Here is a 19137-nt window from a genome sequence, read left to right on the forward strand (position 1 = left end):
CACCATTTAACAAACTGACTGACCAGTTCTCTGTACTCTGCTTCTTGTCCATCCCTGATACACCCCACAACTGCAGAGTCATCATGATTTACATACATGTAGAATCAGACACGCCTCGTCTCTCCAGTAGAGGACAACTGGTGAGAAGACGTGTCTGATGGACTTTCCTGCGTTCTTCACGGTGAGCCAGGACCAGACGGAGGTTCTGGTCTCCGGGTCCTGAATGTTTGCTTTGAGTTTATATTATTGTAGAAACATCATTGATCTGCTGAATCCAACCGGATTGAACTCGTAGACCACCAGACACTGCGGTTCTGTCTGTCCCCCACTCCAACACCCCGTTGTCCTCAGATCCAGGACACCACAGTGCAGGAAGACTGCTTCTGGAAAAGTCCCTCCCAACACGCCCGCTGAGTTGTCATGATGTGTTCTGTGCAGCGGCTCGGTCTGAGGAAAGTCTGAGTCCAGTCCTCGTACTATTTCCTTTTTATTTTTATTTGGCCAAACAGTAAATAAACAGTAAATATGTTTAAAAACATCATCAACAGGTTCTTGTCCCCTAACACTGACCCCTGATTCAGGCTCCTTAGAGAAGAGGCAGATGTCTGAAAGATGAATGATTCCTGTGTTGAAGCAGAATCCGTCAGACCTGCTGGAGGGACGGTTGTGATCCTCTCGGGACCGCCGGGCTCATCCTCCATGTTTCTGCTCTGTGGATGTGACGGATGTTCCATGTTCAGTCTGCAGCTCGTTGCCAAATCTTCATCTGCAACTTCTGTCTTATCAGGGAAGCGTGGGAGGTTGCACCTTTACGACCCGGTAACCTGATCCACTCATCCTAAAGGTCAAAGGTCACTTTATTTGTTCCTTTAGGAGAAATTTCTCTTGGTCAAAGAGGTTTTCTGATTCCCAGCAGATCCTTTAAGAGATGAACGGATATGGAACTACAGAGCTGGATGAGATGTTGTGCACGGCTCTGGAAGCCACCATACTGATCTTCATCCTGCTCATCACCTCTCTGAGGAAGGTCTGTCTGTAAGTTTCATCTTCCAGAAGTCCAGAATCACCATGTTCATCATAAAATGTTCCCTGAAACCTTTGTTTCAGTTCAGCTTTAGTCAGAAACCGTGTCTCTTATCTCGTTGAGATAACGTCAGTGGAGTGAAAAGACTCGACTGAACAAGCAGAATTATGTTGTCAAAGTCCAAGTTCCTGTAATGAGATCAAACTTCACAACGTTTGTTTTACTGCCAGAGAAGTTAATCACCGTTCGGTGATTGTGGGTGTTCATGCATGCAGCTGCACAGAACTGTGTTGTACTTCTGAACTCATCATGAGATCATGATGTTTGACTTGTCAGAGAAACCTTCGTATACTTGCTGAGTGTGACAACGTCCAACATGCTTAAAAGATCCTGATGGCCTGATGGGAACGGTGTTCCAGTCCGTAGAACCTCCTGTGGAACACACCATGTGAAACTACGTTCCATGATCTGAATCTAGACGTGGAAGTCACGTGACGGTTCCATGTCGCGTTCCATGACGTCACCAGTCGTTCTGAAACGCCATGGTTAGTCAGAACCACAGGTCAGAACTTAGTGAAGCACAAAACTCAGTGACCGTTTCAACCTTGTGTCCAAAACAGAACTACTAAATAAATAAAAGACAGAGAAACTGTTTACTACATCCACAAATATACAACTGAAGGAGCAAAGTCTAAACAAAGCTACTGGGAGTGTTTGGTGTAATGAGTTACCCTGAGGATCCTTAATACAGCCACACACAGGGAGTTCTGGACAAATGACCAGTTTATTGGTGAAGGAGTATGAACAGAAGATCAGTCCAGGGGAGTGGTCTGCAGAAGAAACCAGGCAACAGCTGGGAGGTAAACAGGATGGCAAAATACTCGTCCAGGCAAAGACAAGGCTCAGAGATCCAAAGACAGGCAGGGTCGGTAACCAGAAGATCCGAAAGGTAGCGGTATCCGTCGAGGGCAAGGCAAGGAGGGTAATCCAGGGGCATGAAGCAGAGGGTCGGCAACTGAGGAACAATCCGTAGAACGCTGGACCAAAACTAGACATAGGTCTGATTATTATCTGGCAGAAAAGGAGGGATTGGAGGGAGCTTAAGTAGGCAGTGAGAGAAAAGGAAACCAGGTGAACTGAATGAGGTAGCAGAGGCAATTAGGAAGCCAGCAGGTGGATCGAGTAATCAATGATGAGCGCCAGGAGATCAGGGTGGCAAAAACATGACAGTTTGGCCTGAGAGTTGGTTTGACGCGCCGCTTCTCCGTGATCGACTTCCACTCAGATCACTTCATTTCAGATTCAATAATCTTTATTCCTTCCACAAATAATCATCATACAAACGTTTACTCGCGCCCTGCGGTCCAAAACCTTTTGCCCTTCCAGACCAAACATCTGCCCAACCCGTTCCCCCTACATGCATCACCTGCCCAGGTAACAACACAGCGCCCTCCAACAGCAGCAAAGACGAACACAGTTAAACAAATTGGCTCCTATAACAACATTTACATAAAACTAAAATACCGATATTCAAAATGATTTTTGTGTCTTTTCTGACCAGAGAGACGTGAAACATTTAAAGTCTCTCCTAAACAGCTGTTTATTTGTGAAGTCTTCTCTCAGCGTTCTTTGAGAATTGTGTTGGAATGGAAGGAACAAAGCGTCCAGATCAGCTGTCTGGGATTCCAGCTCCTGGAAGGGAAACAGGTTAAATGCACTTCATGCTACTGTAATACTACGACAACGTGGAGACACCTGCGGACCAAACATCCTGATGTCTCCATCAGTCTTAGGAAACCCAGTCCAGTGCTGGTTCCAGCCAGCATTCTGTTTATGGTACAGTAACTATATTCAGCATCAGAAACGTCATTATTCGTTCCTTTTATTCATCACACGTCAGAGTTTACTCTTTAATTAAGCCTGCTATTTAGAATGAATGAATTTCACATCTGAGCACAAAAAGGCACTTTTATTATATCTATATTCACACATGAAGATTAATTTTAATATTAGCTATAAAATGCAAACGTTTTTAGCAGCAATGCTCCTCCTCACTTTGTTTTTGTTGTTTCCTGACAGGGAGACAAACTGGACGAGGCTCTGGTCAACCTGACCTAACTGGACCCACAACCCTTTTTAACTCTGGACGTTTTCAGCAGTTTTGTAAAGAAACTTGACCCCAATCAGATTCTCCCATCCAGAAATACTCTGAACTTATGCTGAAGTCCAGACTTCCATACTGACATCTCTAGAAACTAACAAGAGACATTCCATTTTATAGAGTTTAATAACTTGAAATCATATTTTTTGGCCACTAGGTGTCACTGTGGTGATGTGTTCCAAAAGATCAATTCTTTTATTGGAACAATCGTTCCACACGATTCGATCTCAGGAACGCTCCATTTCTACCATCACAGCTAAAAGCTGATAAACAACCCTGTAAAACAGGATTAGTTGTCACGGTGACGATGGAGGTGTGGACCTAAAAGCAGGAACAGGAGGCAGAACTGAGACGCTTTAATCCGAAAAACCAAACTAAAGAAAAACTAGCTCGACTAAGCTAACAGAAACCCAGTAGTACACACACACACACACACACACACACACACACACACACAAACAGAACGAGACACAGGTGGAATAACTTAACTAATGAGTCCAGGTGAGTCTAATGAACAGGAAAGCAAAACAGGAAACAAGACACAATGAAGCTAAACAAGGAAAAATACAAAATAAAACAGGAAACCAGAACTAAAGACACAACACGAAACATATTATGACATTCATGACAGGACCTCAGGGTGTATTTGTTAATACAGGTCAGCCGTAGCCAGTCCCGCTGCATCACCCTGTCCTCCAGGATGAGACGTGCACATGAATCTACATGTAATGTTCTGTGTGACAGGAATCCTGAGACGACTTGACTTGGCTGGGATTGGTGAGATGATGATCAGCTAATCGGCTGTCATGTAGAGAAGAGTAGCAAGGACAGACAGACAACAGAGGTGCCAGACAGGATCACATGTACAATACGTTGCATTTTGTGTTTCTTATTGTGTATTTATTATATAATCAAACTTGGAGCCATCTTGTTTTATATTTCGTGCTTCAGGTGGATGGGAGGAGTACTCCATAAACCAGCGCTGTGAGATGACTTCAGTCAGCAGCTGACTGAGTGGTTGTTGAAAGTTGTTTATATTGCTTATACAGAATGTTTGTAGGAGCCAATTCACACTGAGTCATAGCTGGGATATAGCTTTATTTTGCCTTTTATATGTATTTAATGATTACAATTGGAGCCCGTTTTAGGTCCCACAGTTCAGCATGGTTAGTAACAAAATGTTGCTACGTTCTGATTGATATTCGTATGTAAATTGATTACTTTAGATAGGCTGTGGTGTTGTAATCCGCGGTAACTGGTGCAAACATCGGGTGTGTTAAGCATCAGAAAGAGAAAAGACGGCTTCAACAAGAGAATGCTCCTTTTCCGTTCTTTACTTTATTCTTCTTCTCTTGTCTTACAACACAGACAACTTGTCAACATCATTAATTGGTCTACAGTGCCACCTTGTGTTGTGGAGTAGCAACTGTAGACACAACATGCGGTTTAAGTTAAATGAGTGTTAGGTAGAGGTTTTATTTTACTTAACATTCTGACATTTAGTGCAGCTGTCCCTTTATGAAAGCGGCAGCTGGGGGGCTGCAGCGTAAAGTAGGTCAGAGAATAATAGCGCCGGAAGCTATACGGTTTTCTTACCGTAGATGTAAGTTATCTCAGCGATATTAACAAATAGGATTGTTGGACTTGTGTCATCATGTCATCACTCCCGTCTGTCAGAAGACTGCCTTATCAAAAAGATAATAGAGACTTATTCAAGATCTTGTTACATCGGAGTACTGTGGAAGCTTATATTGCTGACGGCTACAGCACAAGTGGAGAAAACAACAGCCAGTGGACCGTCGACAATCACAATGTTATTTTCCTTCATTAAGCGCATTAATTTACATGTAACCCAGATCTTTGTGTCTGCTTAAAGGTTGGCAGCATTTGAAAGCTGAGATGTATTCACTTTAAAAAAAAAAAAGCATCAAACACTGCATATGCTCAAAGATTTATCCCTCATCTGGGCTAAGCCCCGGATCTTCACTTACCGTTCTTTTGATAATGTCTTGACGAACTGATTTATTCCTTTAATTAGTCTGAAACCTGAATCAGATGTTTCTTCTTGCACATTTCTGTCTTTGCTCCCATCTTCCCAGCATAACCATGTACGTCCCCCACCTCCAAGTGTCTCTGAGTGAAGCCAAGAAGGCTGAGGAGGCTCGCAGCTTCAACAAACTCAGTGTTGGTCTGAACAAAGGAGCTGGAAGGACCAGATCCTCCTCTGGTACAAAGAGGGAAACTACTTACTGATCACCAGGATCCAGTTTTCCTTCGACCCTGAAACGAGTGAGGGTCTGAGCTCTGCAAGGTACTAAAAGGTGCAGAAAAACCCTAACCCTAAGCCTGAAAGCTGGAGCAGGTGGAGATGAAATCTACCTGCTGGTAGGGACTGTTCAGTAAGTGACATCCCCGTTATGACGCTGATGTGTTAACTGATGATGAAAGCCAAAAGTTTAAGTTCATTTGGCAATGTCAGGCCTAAGATCTAACCCAGGATGCTGAAGAGAACCAGATCTTCCTGTGGCTGAGAAGAGAGAAGCAGGTGTACATCTGTGACTTCACTGCCACCAATTCTGCTACAGATGAGCAGGAGTACTTCCAGAACGATTTCATCTGAGTGGATAAAAGCACCAACGGAGGTGTAGGAAGGGCCTGCGTCTTCATCTGGTACCGTCTGATCACTGACCCGAAGTTTGCACCACTGATGAAGTGTATGATATCCTTCACAACGGAGGCTACCAACCAGTTAATCAGAGCTTCAAACAGTAAACATGTTTGTTTGTAAAGATGGTTTAGCCTGGAGCCTGGGAGTGGGGTACGAGAGCGGGCGTCTGGTGGCCGGGCCTTCGCCCGTGGGGCCCGGTCGGGCTCAGCCCGAAAGGGTTACATGGGCCCCACCTCCCATAGGCTCACCATCTGCGGGAGGAGCCGTAGGGGTCGAGTGCAGTGTGAGCTGGGCGGCAGCAAGAGGCGGGGACCCTGGCGGTCCGATCCCCGGCTGCAGAAGCTGGCTCTAGGGACGTGGAATGTCACCTCTCTGATAGGGAAGGAGCCTGAGCTTGTGCGCGAGGTTGAACGGTTCTAACTAGATATAGTTGGACTCACCTCGACGCATGGCTTGGGCTCTGGAACCAGAACCCTCAAGTGTCGCTGAACCTTCTTCCACTATGGAGTTGCTCATGGTGAGAGGCGCTGAGCAAGTGTGGGCATTCTCATCAGCCCCAAGCTTGGTGCCTGCACGTTGGGGTTTACCCCGGTGGATGAAAGGGTAGTTTCCCTCCGCCTCCGGGTGGGGGGACGGGTCCGGACTGTTGTCTGTGCTTATGCACCGAACAGCAGTTCAGAGTACCCACCCTTTCTGGGGTCCTTGGAGGGAGTGCTGGAGGGTGCTCCTTCTGGGGACTCCATTGTTCTGCTGGGGCACTTCAATGCTCACGTGGGACAGTGAGACCTGGAGGGGAGTGATTGGGAGGCATGGTCCCCCCCCCCTGAACCCAAATGGTGTTTTGTTATTGGACTTCTGTGCTCGTCATGGATTGTCCATAACGAACACCATGTTCCAGCATAAGTGTCCATATGTACACCTGGCATCAGGATTCCCTGGGCCGCAGTTTGATGATCGATTTTGTAGACGTATCGTCGGACCTGCGGCCACATGCCTTGGACACTCGGGTGAAGAGGGGGGCGGAGCTTCAACTGATCACCACCTGGTGGTGAGTTGGCTCAGATGGTGGGGGAGGAAGCCGGTCAGAGCTGGCAGGCCCAAACGTGTTGTGAGGGTCTGCTGGGAACGTCTGGCTGAGTCCCCTGTCAGAGCGAGCTTCAACTCCCACCTTCAGCAGAGCTTCAACCATGTCCCGAGTGAGGCGGGGGACATTGAGTCCGAATGGGCTGTGTTCCGTGCCTCTATTGCTGAGGCGGCCAGCCGGAGCTGTGGCCGTAAGGTCGTTGGTGCCTGTCGTGGCGGTAATCCCAGGACTCGTTGGTGGACACCAGCAGTGAGGGATGCCATCAAGCTGAAGAAGGAGTCCTATCGGGCCTTCTTGGCACTGTGGGACTCTGGAGGCAGCTGATGGGTACCGACAGGCATTGTGACCCAGACTGACAATCTGGAGTTGTATACAGAATCTTATCTCACCACGAGGAGGACTCCTAAACAGCACAAAAAGTTTTTAGTTAAAGTCACCAAAATATGCACATTTCAGGCTAATTTATTTTAACATGCAATTCCAGAATAGCAGGAAATAATCAAGCATTTTTAACAAACTTGTATATTTATTTTGTATGGATCTTCTCAGATCTGCCTCTGCAACATATTAGCACTAAAAATGTCCACTTAATCTCAGCGTCTTTCATCTCACACTGAGCAGTGAAGGTGGGTATAGTTTCCTTCTCGTGAACCTGTACAATCTGGAGGAGATGACCAATCATTGAGTAACCAAACAAGACCACCATGTTTTTCTCTTTGCTCTCTCGGAGAAAACTTATGCACTCGGAAGATGCTCGACAGCCTACAATGATCTGAGTCATACCGAAGATGCTGGGGGGTAAAATGGAGCCTTGGGGTCCTCTGTATTTCATTTTTCCTCTGAGTGTATTTATAATTACTTAAATTAGGATTTATCTCTGTGCTCTCACAGCTTCTTACAGAAACGGAACATGAAGAGACCACCTTGGTTGGTTCATGAGTGGAGTGGAATGGGTTAAGTAACAGACAGTTTGAAGCTGAAACTCGTCTTTATTTAAGACATGAACAGAAACAGTAGCAACATGATTTTAACAATCATCGGTTATGTTTATACTTCCTCACATGAATAATCACATGACCAAACAGCATATCATGAGGAAAATGAAGAGCTGCAGTTTACATTTAGTTGTGATTTTTAATGGGCAGATAAGCATGAATTCTCCCTCCCACCATCTCAGACTGAAAATAAGGAAAGATCAGTTCAAAGGGGTTTTTTTTCAAGATCTTCCCTGGTTGGTTGGAGATCGGCTGGAATGCCTCGGACTGTCGTAGCGGCCTCTCTTGGTGCTGATGTTGCTGCCGCTGCTGCTGCCGCTGCCGCTGCTGCTGCTGCTGCTGCTGCTGCTGCTGCGACTACTGCTGCCACTACTACTGCTGTCTCTTCCTCTGTTGCTGCTGCTGCTGCTGCGACTACTGCTGCCACTACTACTGCTGTCTCTTCCTCTGTTGCTGCTGCTCGCACCGTCTACATTTTGAATTATCTGAGGGCTTCCAGCATTGTTACTGATGCAAACCTCTAAAATCTGATTTTGGGAGGAGCAGCTGTGACACTCTAGCTGTTGATTTGAAGCTCCATAACAGCGATAAACCTTGTGGAGACCATTCATGGAAGTCCCAAGATCAGTAAGGGAGTCCTGCAGAATGTTTCTGGGGATGGTTTGGCCGAGTGTGGGTTTATTGTAAATCTGCGTGAACACAAAAGCAGCATCAGCCCAGCCCTGGACATGCGTGTACAATGGCCTAACAACGTTGTACTTCTGGTTCCAGTCAGTACACTTGCGACATGGAGACAGGTACGAGTAAATTAGGAGGAAGTTTCCAGCACTGTTTCTTTTCAGTGTTGGCAACTTCAACAGAACTTGACGCTCGGCATGAACAGGGTCTCCCTCTGTGTGTTTGGCTATAATGATGCTGTTGGTTTCGTACACTTCAGCTCCCTCAAGTATGCCTGAAATCTGCTGGTACGAGTTGCTCTGAAGGATCTGATTTAACTTTTCATAGTTCTGGGTCAGTGGGATGTTTGCAGCGATGCAGAACTGACTATTGATTCGGTACCTGGAAACATAAAAGAAGAAGAAAGCTGTAAAACCTACATATGTGCTCACACAAGGACACAAGAAAACATCTGATCGTGATCATGCTGATGACAATCAGCTCTACATGAACGTTTCTGGACCCATATCAAGCTCAAGGTTGTATTACACGAATAAACATCAATCCCAGAAATGTGTAAAAACAAAACAAACTACTGCAAGTTGCACCAACAGTGACACCTACTGGCCAAACGATTCCTCTGCGAGTAGCATGTCTGGTTCCTGGAAGTCCCAAACTGCTCCTTCTGCAGGCGAACCAGTCATGTTGCTGAAAACTGTCTTCGCTTCAGCAGCAACTGTGGAACATTATGGCTCTGCTGATCTGTGTCCATCTGACAGGAGATGCATGCAGATCAGCAGAACGGTGATTTATCATGTTCTCTGTGAGCTTTGGAACTTCAGGGTCCGCAGACTGCCGACAGTTTTCTGTCATCAGTTAGATGTCATGATGCGACAGAACTGCAGGGATATTTTACTGGAACAACCAAAGTTTTTCTCTCCTTTGTTTACAGTTTATCATTTCATTATCATCAGGCTGTTTAATCAGCATTGTACTTATAATGATTAATTGTAAATTAATTAATAAATTATAATATTTTATAGTAAATAAATACAAATACATTTTAATTGATAAATTAATTAAGCTAAGTTATTTATTAGTATTTTACTTTAGCAGATGAATTTAAACGACACCATTGTTAATGTTATTGAACTTTTTCAAAAATAAACATGTAAAAAATCAGATTAATTAAAAAGTTATTTGAAGCTAATATTTCTTCTGCATCTCTGACCCAAAGAGACAGAGTCCGACTGGCTGGGTGATGTTGGAGAGGTGTTTTCTTCAGACGACGACGCTGCTGCGTGTTTAATATCTAATAAATATTTTATTCGTGTGCTGATTGGACACGTGGTATTTCTGGTACAGATGGAGCTGAACTCCAGCAGCTCATGATGGGAACGAGATGAAGATGGATTTCCTGATGGAGATGCATCTCAACATGTCAGACTGAAGCTTCTGATTATTATTCTGATGATTTTTTTAAACGTTGAAATCAGGTTTTCCTGCGTTTTAGACTCGACAACCTGCAGCCGAGCAGGAATCCATGTGACAACCTGCCGTTGCTGCAAGCAGTGAAATCTAGATGAAAATCCTCCAATAATCTGATCAGGTTACAACCTGATCAGATTATTGATCCAGAGTCATCAGGTGGAGTAAATCTACATCTTCTATCTGCAGGTGGAAACTCCTCCACTGCGCTGGAGGATGCAGACAGATCATCACAGTGTGGACCAGTCCCTACTCACTCTGTTCGGATGGCTTTCACAACATGAGTCAGCCAGTTGACGTCGACGGCAGACAGACGGCTCCCAGCAGACAGAAGGACCACCAGCAGCATCCAGGGTTGGAGACGCATCTGAAGGAGGAAACACGTCCTGCTGAAGCCTCGCAGTCACACAAAGCAGAAAACCTTCAAGATGGCTGAACGTTTCTCACCTTCACTGCTGATCCAGAACCAGAAGAGAGCAGAGTCCGCTGCTGGATCAGGTCTTCAGAAGCCGATGTGGAGGCAGGGATGCTTCAGCTGCCGGGCAGGAGCTTCTTATTGAGACGGCCGGGAGGGGAACCGGTCCTTATCGCAGCGGTAAAGATCCAAAAAGAGGAAGACAGAAAAGAGAAGAAGGATCTTATCTAAACCAGTCCTCGTCATGCAGAGTGACTGGTGGTGGAAGATGTCGTTTCAGCACATTCAGGATAAACAACAGATGGTTTCACAATCAGCCTCCATCATTCAGCTGTGGTCTCCACTGTGGCTGTGGTCACAATCCAACCAGTACCTTCCATTACAACCAGAACTCTTCACAGAGAAACACAGAAAACCATGAAGCCAAGAGAAAAACCAGTAGCATGATGGAGGCATGAAAATACCAGAATCTCCTTCAGTGAAGCACAGCTGAACAGGTAGAGCGTCCAAACTCATGTCAGACCATCCTGACGGGTCTGAACCAGGTCTGGGTTCCACTGGAAGGCCTTCAGCTGATGGCCCAATGTGGTTTTAGACAAAAACCAGGTCTGAGATGTGGACAAAGGGGAGTGGTGTGGCCAGAGGAAACAGGTGAGTTTCCTGTGATTAGAGTGGTTTGTCATCAGCCACGTGAGGGATGTTGGCCAGATGGTTTCTGTAGTCTAGTAGTGGTGTGAATGTGTGTAGTGGTGTGAATGTGTGTAGTGGTGTGTAGTGGTGTGAATGTGTGTAGTGGTGTGTAGTGGTGTGAACGTGCAGGAAGGCCGGCAGGTAAGAACATGTGTCCACGGTGGGCTGATGGGTTCCCATGAGGAGAATTCCCTGTTTCAAAATACTGTGCAGAAATGCCTCGTGTGTGTTTTCACTTACTTCCTCGTCACATGGACACACACCCGATGTTTACGAAGCGGACGCTTCGTTGGTCGGTCTTTAAGCGCGCCTGTTGTGTAACTAAATAAACGCCATAGAAAAACACCATTAGTCAGCAGACATGAAAGCCTTTCAATGCGCGCTGCATCGACTTTAATCCTTTGTTTTACTGGCGATGTTTGCTGCCTTACCCTGGAAAAGTGGGGGGAATGGTGCCACTGTGAATCTGAGTGGGGCATGTCCCACCTGTCCCTAGTGTCCTCTGCGCCCATGCCAGCAGGACGTAGCTGGCCCGGTTTTGTTCATGCCATCGAGCTGACTTCTCAGTGCTCACTTTACCCATTGCAGGTATTTGGCGATGGCAGTTTTCCTCCACATCTGTTGTCCTGCCCTGTGGGGGTGCAGTGCCCTTCGTATGGACTACCCTCCCCCTCTTTGTTACCATTAAGCCACACTTTACAGACCTAGCATACAGCTGGATGTCATCCATGTAGAGGAGGTGATGGATGGTGGTTCCATTCCTGAGTTGGTAGCCATTGCTGAGGGGGTTCAGACCTGTGCAGAACAGCAGCAGGGACCGGGCATCTCCTTGGTATACACCACATGGTTGGTTAGAGACTTGTGCAAATGGCTCACAGTTGGCCTCCAGGGTGATCTGCCACAGCCATTTATGCAGCATGTATGCATGTCCATATACATTATCAGTCAAAAGTTTGGGCACACTTTCCTATGTAATCCAATGGGAAAGTGTGTCCAAACTTTTTTTACTGGTACTGTATATATCATTGTACGTATTACTTAATTAAAATTAATCTAATTAATTACAGGCTTTGTAATGAATTCATCTTATCTAATTACATTTTAATTAGACAACAATATTTGCCCAAAAAGCAACTTTTTAAAAAGATATTTGAATGGATTTTAGTAGAAAACTAAATAGTTATGGGTAGTCCAGCCATCTAGTACTTATGCAGCAAGGAGGACATCACCTGATGCATTGAGAAGTACCTTGCTCCATTTTTCTTTGTATTAATGTATAAATATACGACCGTATTGCCATTATTAACATATTTCTCCTTTTTTCCGCAGGTCTTCCTGAATAATTGCAGTTGTACATGTTGATCTGTCTTTCCTGTCGTCTCCACCCCAACCAGTCGAGGCAGATGGCTGCCCTCCCTGAGCCGGGTTCTGACGGAGGTTTTCTTCCTGTTAAAGGGGAGTTTTTTCCTTCCCACTGTCGCCACGTGCAGCTCAGGATGGAGGATTGGATCCAAGTCATGACTTGATGCAATCAGTTGGTTTCTATTATAGGAAATGTATGAACTGGTTTGAAATGATGTGAATGTAATGTGCCCTGTGACAACATTGTTGTGAAGTGGCGCTATACAAATAAAGCTGAATTAAACTAACTTTTCTCAGAGTCTCCAACATGTTACAGTCATTTAACTTTAAACATGTTTCCATCCAGACGCTTCATGAGTTTGTGATAGTAAACCGGATCAGCCGGCAACATTTCCTGCTGCAAAGCTGATCTCCTCCAGCTGCAGCCTGATGCAGCGTGACGACCAAGCTTCTCACGCTGTTGGGACTTATTTGAAGAATGATATAAGTGTTAATGACAAGTTTTAATTCATGATTTAATTCATAGAGGTTTTAAGTTAAATGTTTAACTGAATTAATTTGATGATTTAATGGTTAGAAAAAATGTATCTGTTCCAGAGTTTGACATGGATTTGCATATGAGAACGTCATTACCCACAATGCATATGGGTCAGGAACGCCTTTGTTTCCATGGGGTTTTGGCGCAAAAAGGAAGTGAAGTAATGAACAGAACAGGATGAAGTCAAGTTGAAGATTTTTTCTGTAACCTGTGCACTAAGAGTTCACTAAAACAGACGTTCAACTGCAAGCTAGAGTCTCGTCTCATCTTTTTTTGAGGCAGTTCACTCACAGTGCAATAATACACGCTGTTGTGGAGACGCTCACGAAGCTGCCCCGAAGATCACCTGTGTGTTTTAACCATGGCTATGTTTTATACATGCAGGTGTGTGAAGACTCATTTTTAATGTTTTTATGTGAAGCACTTTGTCCTAATTTTTCTTTCAAACTGAATTATAAATAAAATCAATTGATTTGATTTGAAATATAACATTTATTCATGAATTATTTTTCTAAAGATGCACATTACCACTATAAATGTATTACAACGCTACACCACATAAATATATATATATAGGCCTATACTTAATTTATTTAACATACAATGTATAATACTATACAACAGTAAATAGAAACCATTATTACAATATATTAATCAATCACCAACAAAAAACGTCTACTAAAGTTCCAGATATATTCACTAGATTTCTATAGAATATGATAGATAAAATGTTTAATATTCATCCAGTTTAACCAATCTCCCTCCTCACACCGACTGAAACGACATGTTTTATAGGTGCTTCTGAACTGATTGATTGATCAGTTTAAACTGGAAGTCTAACTTGTTCCATAATTTCCTTCCACACACTGAGATTCAGACTCTTCATGGTGAACTGGGCATACTGGGTCTGGAGGATGAGGCCAGCTTTAAAACCACAACTTCTCTGTTACCGAATAGTTTCTGTGAGTTTTATTCGTCGCTACAAATATTGTAGTTTTGTAGCTGAATAAATGTGTAAAGTTCATGTCATCCCAATATCCTGCATTGACCATCCTGTCTGGAGACGTATAAAGACTGTAAATAACTTTTTGTATGTATTACATTGAATCTCTGCACAATGGGCTGCATATGGCAGAACCAGTGAGCAGAAAAATGAGGACAGCGATTCATAACCTAAGAAATGTCTCAAACTTCCCAGTAACTACGACACTCCTCACCAGTTTAGATTAAACGTAGTTTACGTGATCCAGCAGCGCAGCCAGAAATCTGAACCGGTTCCCTCTCTGATGACAACGTCGTTCTGAACCAGCATGTTGCTGTAAGCTTTGGTTTGTTCTGTTTTAAACACAGTTGGTTCATATCAAACCAGCTTTTTCATTTAATCAGATGTGGCAACCTCCAGAAACAAACATGTTGGTGTCATCAGCAAAGAACTTTTCTCAAACCTCACATATTTATGTAGAGAGTGAGCGAAACGTGGCCCAATACGGACCCCTGGGGGACACCACATGGTGTCTGTTTGCTACGAAAGTCTTGAACTAGTTCAGCACAGTCTCCATACCTTTCTGACTGTTTGATGATATGTTATGATTATTGGGTCAAATGAAAATCTAGAACACATTACTTTCTATACAGCTGGTGATTACAGCCCGGTCCCTCACCCTGGTTGGTCTTGGAGAGGTTTCCATTTGTTTGTACATACTTTTTTACATCATTCAAGTACTTTTTATCCATTAACTGTCTTATCTTTTAGTGTTCTCCTGCTGCGCTGAGTTACCTCTGCCTGCCTGGTGACTGGACTGGATTTTAGTGGTTTTTAATGCATGTACTTTTAGCATTTTTGCTTTTTTATGATTGGGTTTTGGGTGTGCTGTACTAGTTAAACTCAGTAATTCTTGGAATCAGTACAGGTGGCAGTCAGGTACTACATGCTTTGTAATGCGCGGAGACAAATGTGTTAATCCATCAACTAGTCCTGTCCTGCTTGGTGGGGTGAAGTGCTCTGCCCAGGGGGTGTCCTTAGAAGGGGAGCTTAAGGGGGCCACAGCCCCTCTACTCCCTCTTTCTGGTGTTACATTTATACATTCAGTTATTTTGGCAGATTGTGTCCAGCACTTTCTTCAACCTCTGGTTGTTTTAAAAGGGCTTCATAAATTCGAGTTGTGCTGTAAGCAGAATATAAATGTTATCATCTGACACCAGTAAAAGGCAGGATGAGTCTTTGTGTCCACCATGTAACAGTTACACAGTATTTAGCATCATGCTACAGACGGTGTGATACTATCGTATGAGAAGGCTGTGGACTTCTATCGTCTCTCCGTGGTTTGATTTGGAAAAAATAAAGTTCTTTTGGTCTTTAATCAACATTGAATTAGCATGTCCCATCTGGTCGCCTAGCACTTAGGACAACTCTTATCTGGCTTCTGTTCTGGTCAACAGTTTGAGGTGTAAAGCCGATCGGTTGCTGATGTATTGACCTGAGCAGCTCTGTCCCCTCGTTTATCTTTTCTCTTTGCAGTCTGTTGAACCTGTGGTCTGAAAAATGAGACAAATGTTGTTTTGATGCTGGAGAGTTTTAATTGAAACAAAGAGAAAATGAAAAGACACAGAATCAGTAAAAAAACAACAGATCAATGCTGCAAGAGTGAAAGCTGACATCAGGATTTAAATCCTTTCACAATACGACTGATCATGTGTTGATTTGGTTCAGCTGTTACCATGACGATCTTCACTGGCTGAAACAAAGGTAGAGATCATCCCCCCAGTTACCCGTGTTGAGATCTTTCTTGATGACCTGGACACCGGCTTGCGTGTACAGGTCCGCGGCTCCCATGTTGACCATCACGTTGACGGTTTTGATGGGGTCATTGTCTGGGTCGTCTTTGGTGAACCACAGGAACACAGCATTTCCTGAGGTCCCTTCATTTAGATTCTGATGCACATTTTCGTAGCCGCTAGGTGCACAGTGCAGAACCTGGTTGTGCACCTGGAGGTGTTTGATGGCCCCTTCTGTACTGTCGGTCTGCCGGTACCAGATGAAGATCCAGTTCCCTCCTGCGCCTCTGTTGGTGTCTTCGTCCACTCGGTTATAACCCTCCTGGAGGAGGTTGGCGTCTTCCTGGAAACCGTTAGTAGCAGTGATGTTGCAGATGTAGGTTGGCTTCTCTCTCTTCACCCACAGGTAGATGTACTTTCCACCGGCCTTCCGGTTCAGATCACAGCCAACGCGCTCCCAGCCAGACTGGAAGAACTTGGCCTCTTCATTTGCTTCTGTAGAGACCTGAAGGTCCACAATGGGAACGTCGTAGTCAGAGGAACCGCTGTAGAACCAGAGGTAGATGTAATCTCCACCTGCTCCAGCGTTGAGGTCTTTGTTGATCTTCTGGTAGCCAGCAGAGATCAGGCCTGGTGTCATTGCATCGTCGAAAGAAGTTGAATCCTGGAGATTCCTGGATCGCTGCCTCTTTTGTACCAGATGTAGACGTACTTTCCTCCAGCCTTCTTGTTCAGATCAACAGAAATTTTGCTGAAGCCATCTGCACGCAGGTTTCTCTCCTCATAACGATCCAGAGACACAGCGAGGTCAGTGATGTACTGAGCTGATGCTTGTTCCTGCATCAAATGGAGGAAAACAATTCAGGAATCCAACATGTGACATCAGGAATAAGCAGGACTGGATGCACATGCAATGCTGCTGCTATCATGCAGGAATTAATATAGAACAATGCAACATGTTTTTAAATACAGTATTTTACCTCTACAGACAAATGCAATGATACTTTTTTGTTTATCAGTTGTATTTAGAATTTATGATTTAATGTGTTCTATAAAATATTTATAAAACATTACAGGCGGTCCTCGGGTTACGCGGTTCTAGACTTATGTCGTCTCAACTTTACGACGCTCATTAAATAAATGCAAATCAAAAAAACAGCAAGTTTCGAAGTTACCATATAAGCTCTTACGACGTGTGACAGGAAGGCTGAAACGACGCCTCAGTGTGTAACTTAATTGCCTGTACTGTTTTTCAATTATTATAATGTATGATACATGTACTTAGATAGCTATTTAGTGATCAAGGGGGCAATATGGGGTATTTAATAATAAAATTTTGACTTGCACTGAATTCCATAACTGCATTAATGCGTCATCTCATGTGCCCTACAAACCTATTCAGTTACATTAACCATGTTTAACTTTTTAATCTTTTTATGTTATGTAAATATACTTCCTGCTATGTGTGTGTAAATGTAAGATCTATAGACATAGTGCATGTATTCTTATTTCTGATGTTGATGCTGCTGAACAATTCAATTTCCCCACAAGGATAAATAAAGTAAATCTTAAGAAAAACAACTGGAAGTCTTCAGACTTCACGTCAGTGATCCCATCATTACTTTACTTCCAGATTTTCAGTTGGAACAAAATGAATGGATCAGAAACCAGTCAGATAGATGGAAAGGCTTGTTTTACCAGACTGAGGTGTGATGTGATCATCAGCAACAGAAAAACCTTCTGCACATTCTCCTTACTCTCCATCTTTTCTCCTGAAACCAGAAAACACATCCATATTTCTACATTCTGCTCCTCATCAACCAGTTGACTGGTCTGTTCACCAGCCTGTCCTCACTAACCAGTAATCAACCAGTAAAACCTTCTGAGCTGGGAATCAAAAGTTTTAAAGATTCCTGACATAAAGTCACAACATGACAAAAAAAAAAACTTAAAAACTTCAGGAAATTGTGCAATTAGGTGTAAATTTAAGATAATTAGATAATTTTATGTAAAAAAGATGGATTGCAGATATAACCTGCTTTAAATAATGTCGAACAGCTGTGAGGAGTCGAACACTTACGTGTCGGCAGACGGTGTTGGAGCGTAGAAAGTTACCTAGATGAATGCTGATCGTCCTACATACAGTCACTATTTATATGAAACGCGTCGCTGCAGCTTCATTATAACAAACGGATGGTTTACCTGCTGCTTAGAGTCGCAACTCAGCCAAATTATTTATAGAAAGACCATCATTAATGCAGTTCTGTTTTCCGGGTCATAAATCTGATTCCAGTTCTCAGAAAGTGGAGCACAGGAGGTCACATATGTGCTGATGATGCACTTTTCCAACTTTCACACATGTTGATCCATTAAAGAGGTTCCAGACTTCTGGAAGCGTCTAATTCCAACCAGGTACAACTGTAGACCTGATGCTCCACCCGTCCATCCATCCTTCCACCTAGCCATCCATCCATCCTCCTATCCTCCTCTGCATCTCCAGGTTCAGGTGGTTGCAGGTAAAGTCCAGACTTCCCTCTTCCAACACTTCTTCTGGTTTCACCAGGTAATCCTGATGCGTTCCCAGAAGAGCCAGGAGAAATAATTCCTCCAACATGTTCAGGATTTTCCCTGAATCTTCTTTTAACTGGTTTATACCTTCAGTTCTTCAGTTTGAAAGGTCTGCATCTCATCTCATTCGGCTCTTAATTGCTCCAGTAGGACCTGATGGAGGCAACAGAACTACATCTACACAAACCAAAGACCCAGTCCTGAGACCAGCTCTCCAGATTTCCACCAAATGTTTCTAAGCCGTTCTATACCCTCAAACCAGGATTTGGATGCTGAATCCTCTGAGGAACCTGCCTCCTCACCTGCTCTTTCCCATCAGAACAACCCAACTCTGGTTTTCTAGAATCCCTAATCAGGAAGGTGGGGGCGGGGTTATCATGGTCTGGAATTCACAAATCGCTGGTGATAACATGGAGGCTGGATCTGATCTTGTGGACCAGGACTTCAAACTATAAGTACAGTTCACTTTTTACATCATGAAACCATGGAAAAGGCTTGCATGTCTTCACATGAATTAAATATGTTTTAGAGAAAAGATGAAATTCATTAATCAGGTCAGTAACAGGAAGTCCAGGAGTGTTGGGGAGCAGTGAGGAGAAGGAAGAACAATCCTGCTCTCCTTCCTTGTTTGGTGGACCTGTGTCAAGGTTTGGTGTGGACCCAGATGCAGGAATGGGAGCCCGAGATGCAGAATCTGGATGTTTATTCCAAA

General features: G+C 44.0%; 1 protein-coding gene across 1 annotated transcript; it reads right to left on the reverse strand.

Moving 5' to 3' along the window:
• Nucleotides 1-7944: 7944 nt before the first annotated feature.
• Nucleotides 7945-10672, reverse strand: LOC306764851 (uncharacterized protein). Its single transcript, XM_079252135.1, has 3 exons — nucleotides 10525-10672; nucleotides 10335-10444; nucleotides 7945-8991 (listed from the first exon to the last, which is right to left on the reverse strand). Exons 2-3 carry the CDS (start codon nucleotides 10442-10444, stop codon nucleotides 8154-8156), a joined length of 948 nt encoding a protein of 315 aa, XP_079108261.1. The 5' UTR covers nucleotides 10525-10672; the 3' UTR covers nucleotides 7945-8153.
• Between the last annotated feature and the right edge of the window lie 8465 nt (nucleotides 10673-19137).

This window comes from Telmatherina bonti, assembly GCF_933228915.1.
Source record: "Telmatherina bonti genome assembly, chromosome: 13".
Lineage (NCBI taxonomy): Eukaryota > Metazoa > Chordata > Actinopteri > Atheriniformes > Telmatherinidae > Telmatherina > Telmatherina bonti.